At 63.2% G+C, this 9,019-nt stretch overlaps 1 protein-coding gene across 1 annotated transcript in view; it reads left to right on the forward strand.

Annotated features, from left to right (window-relative positions):
* Positions 1-9,019, forward strand: part of LOC112125047 (FH1/FH2 domain-containing protein 1-like) — a 59,744-nt gene that overhangs the window by 49,613 nt on the left and 1,112 nt on the right. The window contains exons 15-23 of the mRNA XM_029912021.1: positions 7-728; positions 2,157-2,309; positions 3,984-4,166; positions 4,639-4,758; positions 5,823-5,984; positions 6,190-6,380; positions 6,762-6,954; positions 7,039-7,201; positions 8,351-8,527. Of these exons, the coding sequence (XP_029767881.1) occupies positions 7-728; positions 2,157-2,309; positions 3,984-4,166; positions 4,639-4,758; positions 5,823-5,984; positions 6,190-6,380; positions 6,762-6,954; positions 7,039-7,201; positions 8,351-8,527 (2,064 nt within the window). The remainder of the gene's footprint in view (positions 1-6; positions 729-2,156; positions 2,310-3,983; positions 4,167-4,638; positions 4,759-5,822; positions 5,985-6,189; positions 6,381-6,761; positions 6,955-7,038; positions 7,202-8,350; positions 8,528-9,019) is intronic.

Here is a 9,019-nt window from a genome sequence, read left to right on the forward strand (position 1 = left end):
TGTCAGCCTCTGCCCAGCGCCACCGAGCGGCTGGGGACCAGCCGAGCCAGGCAGAGCTGCAAGGCAGTCAGGACCTGGAGAACGCCAGGCCCCGTGGCAAGGCCCCTGACGGGCAGGTCTCTGGCGCCCGGACCCGGCTCCCGCGCACCCAGTCCAGCGTCGAGGCAGAAGCCAATGCTCAGAACGTGGAGCGGGCCCTCCTGACCCCGTTTAAAAAGGACTTTGAGTTCATGTGGGATCGTCTGGAGGCCGGCCCCATGCTGCTGAAGATCAAAGACCTGGACTTCTCAGACCTGGGTGAAGAGGAAGATTTTGATGCCTTAGAGCAAGGGGCAGTAGGAAATGACTCTTTCCATGTGCCTCCTCCACCACCTCCTGGCACTGGGGCACTGACTGCAGGAGGCCTCCTGGCTCCCCCACCACCACCACCCCCACCTCCTAGCTGTCCCCCACCCCCCGGCTGTCCTCCGCCCCCACCACCCCCTGTTCCTGGCTGCCCACCCCCTCCTGCGTTGCTGGGCCCCCCTGCGCCAGATGGCCGTTCCCCTGCCAAGAAGAAGAAGACGGTGAAGCTCTTCTGGAAGGAGCTGAAACACCCCAGTTCCCGTGCTGGGGCTGGCCGGTTTGGCCAGAGCACCGTGTGGGCGTCCCTGGAGAGAGTGGAGATTGACGCGGCCAAGCTGGAGCATCTCTTTGAGTCCAGAGCGAAGGAAGTGCTGAGTTCCAAGGTATGCAGCAGGTCGGGGGCCAGCAGGCCAGTCCTGACAGCCTGCAGTGGGTGTTGGGGCACTGTGGGGTGTGGCCCGAGCGCTGGCTGCCGTGGCATGCAGGGCTCCCTGGGACTGGCGGGTGTCTCAGGCCCGTAGAGGAATATTGCTGGTGCGTGGGAGAGGCCCAGTGTGGAGCAAAGGCCTGGATTAGCTGGGTTTTCCTTGTCGCTCCCTTTCTCGTAGTGTCAAGAGGAGGATGGTCCTGCTGGACTTCCCGGAGCCTGGGGGGGGGGTCACTGTCCCGGGCCCACAGTCCGAGCGATGCTCAGACACTGCACCCCGGGAGTGGTTCCTTTGGTTTGGTGCGTCGAACGTCGTAGGAAAGCGCCCTCCTGGGTCATGGATCCCGTCCCTGCTGGCACACGCAGCCTGTGGACTAGTAGCCCTTTGCGGGGAAAGTGGAGTGAATTCAGTTTGTCAGTTCCACTGGAAGGTCTCACCGAACCCTCCTGTCTGTGACTGGTCCCCTGCTGGTAGCATCCCAGCTGCCTTCCCAGGGCCGTGCTGGTCTGCACTGCTAAGGCAGCCCAGGCTTGAGGGTGGGAGACGGGGTGGAGGGCAGGGCAAAATCCAGGTTTGCCACATGCAAAAAGATAAACCCAGGAGCAGACCGATTCCACGTTTTCTCCCAGGGTGTAACAGCCGCCCCAGCCGAGTGTGCGGTCCGGGGAGGGAGGATTGTGTGGCTTCTCAGAGGAGCGTAATTATACCACGAGAGTGGAGAATGAAATTCAGCTCTGTTGGAAGTGAGCTAGTGGATCCAGGCTGCCCTGCACAGCCAGATCCTGGCTCTACAGGACCCATTACAAGCGACGTTTCTGTAGCAGACGGTCTGTCTCCATGGCTGGTACCCAGTTTGGGGTGCATGCCGCTATTTCTTGGTAACTGACCCCAGAGAGAGGGTCCACTCTTCCTTGGGGCCAGTCGAGCCCGGGCACGTTAGTGTCCCCTCACTGGAGAGAGAAGGGGCCCCGTCTCTCCAGGCACAGCTCGTCTTGCACCTGTCATGGCCAGTAGCATCTCTGACAACCCGAGCCCAAGGAGGTGCTGGAGATGCTGGCTGTAGTGAAAGTGCAATAGCTCTGCTGTGACCCCTACCAGCGTGCAAGGCCGTGCTCTGAAATTGCAAGTTCTGTGGGGTAATCTCCTCACCCACGGGGGTCAGGAAGGACCTTACTTCTGGGGATAGCACTGCACCATGGCCTGGGTGCATGGGAGGGTGGTGAGGTGGAGCTGCCTTCACCGGATCCTCTGTGTTGGCGCTGATTTGAATAGCTCAATGGCCTGCCGGGGAAATGTGGCTGTGTTTCAGGGTAGCCCGTGCGCTCCTAACCTGCCTTTCGGCCCCTTTTCTTCCGTTTCCCATTGCGCCCCCCCCCCCCGAAGAAAGCTGCTGACGGGAAGAAGTGCACGGTGATCCTCGACCCCAAGAGGAGCAATGCCATTAACATCGGCCTGACGGTGCTGCCGCCCGCTCACATCATCAAGACGGCCATTCTCAACTTCGACGAGTTCGCCATTAACAAAGAAGGGATTGAGGTGAGGCTGCAGCGATTCCTCCCACGAGCCGTTTCTGGTAGTAAATGTTTCCGAGTAAAGAGCAGATGAGCTCCAGCCCTGGAGGGTCACCCTGCCCAAAGCGCGTCTCAATCCGTACTGGGTTTCTCCTCAGCACCCCTGTCTCTTGTCCCTGCCGTGCACAGAGAGGCTAAGGGACTGGCCCAAGGCTGTCTGTGGCAGAGCAGGGCGTTGAACCGTGTCCACTAAGTCCTAGACTAGTGCCCGGACACTGGACTGGCTCCTGGAGAGGCCAGCCGTCCTCCCTAGCCTGCAGTGTTCTCCGACAGCACTCCGGCTCCAGGGCTGCACAAGCCACGCGGGTTTTCACAGACCTGCACAGCCCAGGCCAGAGCATTTCACTGTGTGGTTCTGCCTCGCCCCAGCACCCTCTGGAGCACAGCTCTTAGAAAGAGAGGCCCAGGTTTGATTTAAAGGCTGCAAGGGACAGGGAATCTGCCCCAGCGCTAGGTCACCTGTTCCAAAGCTTCATTATCTTCACTGCTAAAAAGGTGCACCTGATTCCGGTTTGGCCAGCTTCCAACCACTGGATCTCCTTCAGTTTTTATCTGCTCGGCTAAAGAGCCCTCGGGTGTCAAAATCTTCTCCCCATTGGCCCAGGAAGCCGCCCATCCAATATTCTGCTAGAGGAGCCTTAAATACCTTAAATAATTATCCTGTCATTCCTTCAGGACGTGGGCAGGGTGACTCCCAGGCCCAGGCCCCAGCTCGGCTTCCCCGTAGTGCATTTCCGACACGGGAAGGGAGTGCTGGGGAGAAGCAGCTGCTGTTAGTAGTGTGGGAGCTGGCGCATTGTCTTCCCCAGCCTGTGGATGTTGCTGTGTTGGAGAGTGAGATTCCGGCACAGGCCCTGCGTTGTTCTTTCCTGACATCCCTGTGTGACAGTCGCTGCATCTAGATGCTGGGTGGGCAGCCCCCGCGCATAGCTGGGTATTTGTGGGTTCCTTGCAAATAGCGTCTACCCCAGGCTGGCTGACCGGTCTCTCCCGGCCCTTCTCCAGCTCCAGAGTTCATCTGATCTCATTGCATTTTGGTTTTGCCCTGGGCTTGGCCCGTGGATGCCTGTGGTTTGGGGAGGATGAGTGGTTCCCCCACCCGCTCTGTCCTTCGCTGCCATGTGGCTTAGCTTTGCAGGAGGGGTGCTTGACTGATTGCTCCTGGTTCCCCACTAACAACGAACGGTCCCTTGAAGGAGAGCCCCGCGTGCAAGCCCTTGTGAAGGCAGACTGGAGAGTGCTGTAAGATTGCATCCCCGTCCCCATCCCCTTTGCTCACAGCAGAGCTCACTCCCGGCTTCGCTGGTCGTTGTGTTCTCTTCTAGCCAGAGCGAGGAGAAAAGCACCCGTGCACCCCCAGGATATCGGCACGCCGGAGAGTTACTCTGCTGAGGCCAAGAGCGCACGGGCCTGAAGGCTGTTTGGTTGCCCCGTGCCCTGTCGATGCTAGTCCGGGTGTGGGGTGGGGGAGGTGTCAGTACTCGCCCAGGTGGGCATAGCCAGTCCAATGAACCATGATCTGTGACCCTTCAAGGCTACCACTGAAGCCAGCTTGACACAGTACTGCTGGTACTACTCTCTGTTTGGGCAGCTAGACCTGACCTGCTGCCTCGGACGTGCGGCTCCTTGTGTCTTACAGAAAATCCTGACCATGGTTCCCACCGACGAAGAGAAGCAGAAGATCCAGGAGGCGCAGCTCGCCAATCCTGACGTCCCCCTGGGCTCAGCCGAGCAGTTCCTGCTCACCCTCTCCTCCATTAGCGAGCTCACGGCTCGGCTCCAGCTGTGGGCATTCAAGCTGGACTATGAGAGCATGGAGCAGGTAATGGCACAAACCCAGCCCACTGGCCGTTTCCCCGGCAAACCAGACCATGAACATCCCTGGGTTTGGTAGTGCAGATTCCCCTGGGCAGTCCCCTGGATCTCTGCGCCCCCTGCCGTGCCTGGGGACCCTGTGGCAATTCAGTCCCTGCCTGCTGTTTGCTTTGGATAGGGGCATGGTACAGCCGCGCTCAGCAGCTGTAGGCCAAGGGCCCGGGCCCGCTCTGCAGGGGCCGGCAGCCCAGCCTCCCAGGTGCAGGAATTCCCCTGGCTCGGGTGAGTTCTGCGTCCTTCATGCTGAATCCAAGGTCAGTGAGCCCACGCGGCGCTGTCCCCTGTCCCAGGGCGGGGCGGGACCCGGGCTGGCTGTGGCTAGGTCCCTGGCTCCCCGGCAGAGCAGTGAGTGCGTGCGGGGGCTGGAGCTGGGCGTCGCTGATTTACCAGTCACAGCAGCTGCACCTTTCCCCGTTCAGGAGATCGCGGAGCCTCTGTTTGACCTGAAATTGGGGATGGAACAGCTGGCCAAAAACCAGACCTTCAGGTGTATCCTGGCTACTCTGCTGGCCATGGGGAACGTCCTCAACGGCTCCCAGGTGAGGGGTAGAGGGAGGGACCTGGGGTCTCCTGCAGCTGCCCGCGCAGAGCTCCTGGGGGACGAGGTGGCTGCCAGCCGGGGCTTAGAAAGAGATGCAGAGTCCCCGGGGGGAACGGGGCCGGGCCGCCATCGAAGCTGTGCGCCCAGACCTGCAGCTGTGCGTTAGAGAGCAGGCAATGTGGGGCTAAGGTGCCAAGCTAGGTGGGAAATGCTGGGGGGCGAGGGAGGCTGGCTGCTGAGGGGGCCAGTGCCTAGCAGCAGGGGGACCTGTAGGGTCATGCCCGGTGGGCTGACAGGGCTTAGTGCTGGAGGCTGGTCTGTTGCGTTGCTGCAGAACATACCGAGATCTTGTCAAGTGAAAATCCAGGCAGGGAAGCGTAAGGGAGAGCAGAGCGGAGGATGGAGTCCGCTCAGTCGGACTGGAAGAAACTACTAAGGGGAATGGCTATCTGTGGAATGATGGTGTTAGGGCCCGCCTGGGATTGCGCCAGGTGCTGTACGAACACATTGTGAGAGGCAACCCTGCCCCCAAGAACTCATGGGCTAAACAGACAAGACGTGGGAGGGGAAACTGAGGCAGAGAGGTGACGGCCACGCAGCAGGTTGGCGGCTGTGCTCCCACGTCAGCACTCTGCCCACTGGACTACGCACTGGTGTCCAGGGAGAACAAAGTGGGAGTAGACTGTGTGCAAGGCGGCAGTGCCAAGCTGCGGGTGGTCAGAGCTATCTAGAGCAGCCCCAGCTGAGACGCTGGGCCATAGCTGAGCTGGGCGGAAGGGGGTACAGAGAATGTCCGGAAGGATGGGGGGAGGGGCTAATCGGATCAAATTGCTTCAGCCTCCAGAGGAGCAGATGGCGTAGAAACGGTGCTGGTGCATACCCCTGCCAGGGAGGGCCACGGGCCTGGGATTGCAGCTGTGAAACTCAGCCGGAGCAAGTGGGAGCCTGGTTGGAGAGGCATGGGGCGGAATCAGCTGCTGGGAGAGGGCAGTTGACTCCGGGAAGCGGGGAGGGGTGACCCGCTCTCCCCTGGCTCTGGCTGAGCCTGCGTTTGGGTTTCAGAGCCGGGGCTTCGAGCTCAGTTACCTGGAGAAGGTCTCGGAGGTGAAGGACACCGTGCACCGGCAGTCTCTGCTGCACCACCTGTGCCACTCGGTGGTGGAGAGGTTCCCCCAAACCAGCGACCTCTACTCGGAGATCGCAGCCATCACCCGCTCAGCCAAGGTAAGAGGCGTGTCGGAACCGGCAGATATTCCAGCTCCCCCCCGCTGCCCCCGGCCCCGCGGACCCGGGGAGCGACACCTGAGCCTGGCGAGCTGCGTGGCTTCTGCAGGCCTGGGGGCGGAACACGGGGTCATGTGGGGACGCAGGGCAGCAAGGGGATCCCGAGCGAAGCACGGCCATGGGTGTATCTTCACTCCTTCCTCAGGTTGACTTTGACGAGCTGGCGGAAAGCCTGAGCCAGCTGGAGCGACGGTGCAAAGCATCATGGGACAGCCTGAAGGCCATCGCCAAGCACGAGACCAAACCGGGCCTGAAGAGCAAGCTGATGGATTTCCTGAAGGACAGCTCCCGGAAGATCCACGTTCTGAAGGTGGTGCACAGACGCATACTCCACAGGTCGGTCTGCCTGCTGGGCACGGACCCCCCGGGGCTTGCTATGGCTGCCCTCGTGGGGTGGGGGGGAGAATTTGGCTGGGGGGAAGGGGTGAACGGGGGTGACAGGGTAGAAGGCTGTGGGGGGGAGCATTTGACTGGGGGGAGGGGAAATGTTCCTTATTCCCAGTGGAGTTGAGAGTGTTCCCAGCTCTGCGGGGGCAGGGAACTGGAGTGCGGGGGAGGGCTGGCAGAGGGGGAGGGGGGGAAATCCGGGCTGATTCAAGGACTCCCCCTCCCTTCTGGCAGTGATTGTCAGGGCAGCCTGAGGCGGCTCCAGGTGCAGGAGGGATCATGGGCCCCCCGTGTCCTCCCCTCGCCCCCAGCTGCTCCGTCTCTCGGCAGGTTCCGCTCCTTCCTGCTGTTCCTGGGCTACCCGCCGGCGGCCGCGCGGGACATGAAGGTGACGGGGTTCTGCCGGCTCCTGCGGGAGTTCGCCCTGGAGTACCGCACGTGCCGAGAGCGCGTCCTGCAGCAGCAGCGCAAACGGGCCGCGCACCGCGAGAGGAACAAGACCCGGGGCCGGATGATCACGGAGGTACGGGGCTGCCCTGGGGGCTGGGGGCCTGCTAAGCCCAATGCCTCCCCTTCCCCTCACACTGGCCGTCTCCTCTCTCCGCAGATGGAGAGATTCTCCGGCATGGCCGACAGCCCTGAGTCAAACCCCTCTCCAGCCACGGGGTCGGCCTGCCCAGAGCAGCAGGCGGATGCAGGCCACGAGACCATGAAGAGTGTGTTGAGCTCGGCTGTGGAGCCCCACAGCCGGCGCAGCAGGGCCAGCCGAGGTAGGGGTCCGCGGCCAGCCCGGTGACTGCACTTGCCCCAGGGCGGTGCGGGAGGGCGCGCCGGGCGGCAGCTGGCATCACCCTGACTGCATCTCCATGTGTGGCTCTGCGCAGGCCCCACGCAGCTGGGCGCGTGCTGGGGCCCCGTACTGTACGGAGCAGAGCCCGGCTCTCGCAGCGCACTGGGCTGTGGGCACGGATCCCACCCCACGCAGCTGGGCGCGTGCCAGGGCCCCGTACTGTACGGAGCAGAGCCCGGCTCTCGCAGCGCACTGGGCTGTGGGCACGGATCCCAGCACTGTCTGTGCTGCAGCTGCCCCCGGGCCCTGCTGTATTTGTGGGACCGCTGGCTCATTCCTGCCCATGCCCCAGCGCCTCGGTGCTGGTCTGTGAGCAACCAGGGCCCCCGTAGGCCCCGCGACACGAACTGCCCAAACGCCCCCCTCCGATGGAGGACGTGACACTGGGGGTCCTGCCATCCCGCACCCCCCACACACACCTAGAGGACAGGATGCTGGGGGCCCGGCCGGCCCGGCCCTTCCTCTCTGGGGCCCGAGTCTGGGGTCCTGGCTTGCTGCCCAGCTCAGCGCTGCTGGGCTGCCCCATTCATGGGGCCCCTTGGGATCGGGGAGATGGAGCTCGATTACTGCTGGGCCAGTTCCCTCAGCCTGCAGCGGGGCTCGCTCAGGGGCAGGTGGGGTGCAGCACTGCTCCCCAGCCAGGTACGGCCCCACACCCCATGGGCTCCAGAGCGCTGGCCTGAACTGGGGGACACCACGTGGCCCACTCCCCAGCTGTAGGGCATTTGGGGGGAGCATGGGGTGTGGGAGGGATTGCTGGGGTGCAGAGGAGAAGCTGTTGGACTCTTGGGGATGACAAGCATTCAGCAGTGGTGGGAGGAGGTGCTTGCTGCGGGGTTAGCTGATGGGTTTGGCAGTGGGAGGTGGGTTTGGCAGGGGGGCAGTAGGGCAGCCGCGGGGGGAGGTGGGAGCTGGCAGCTGAGGGATGGGAAGCAGCCGAGTGGCCGTGGCAGCAGGGTGTGGCAGCCGGAGGTGTTGGCTGGGAGGGGGCTGAGCTTGGCAAGGGGACTGGCTGCCGCACACTAGCTGCTCTGGTCCCTCGGCCGACGTTTCTGTGCTCTCCGGGCAGGCGTGGGTCGGTCAAGCCCCTCCAGCGGCTCCGTGCCCCAGGACGACAGCTCCGGCTCCCCGGCCGACGCCTCGGATGAAATCATGGATCGCCTTGTGCAGTCCGTCACCCACAGCGCCGGCCCGCGGCCGGGCGCCGCCAAGGAGCGCAAGAGGTCACGTGTCAGCAGGAAGTCCAGTAAGTGCCATCCCCGGGCAGAGCCTGCCATGGGGCCAGGGCTGAGCCGTGCCATGGCATTGCTGGGCAGGAGGGGCTCTGCCTCTGCCAGCCACGGTGACTGCTGGGAAACTGGCGTCATGGTGTCCGGTCTGACCCGCTGGGCAAGAGAGTCTTCATGTGCAAAGCCTGTGGGAGGCAGAGCCAGGAGCTGTGCAGGCCCTGGTGTGGGCACTGCCCTGGTGCTGCTGCCAGTCCATGGGGGGAGCGGGCAGGGGGCAGACCCCAGGGCTCCCACCATAGCCCCAGCTGGCTGGTGCTGAGGGGCCGCGCAGGCTGGAGACTGTTCCACTCCTGCAGAGCCCGGCGTGGCGGCTGGCCCAGAGCCCGCAGAGCAGGCGTGGGCCCCTCCGGCCTGGTGGCTGGGCTGAGCGTGTGGCCATGTCCCGGTTTGGGTGGGCTCACTGGAGTCTCCCCTGTGGCTGCTCAGAACAGGCGTGATGGCGGGGGCGG

This window comes from Terrapene carolina, unplaced genomic scaffold (genome assembly GCF_002925995.2).
Source record: "Terrapene carolina triunguis isolate 2854851 unplaced genomic scaffold, T_m_triunguis-2.0 Scaffold165, whole genome shotgun sequence".
In the NCBI taxonomy this organism is placed as follows: Eukaryota; Metazoa; Chordata; order Testudines; family Emydidae; genus Terrapene; species Terrapene triunguis.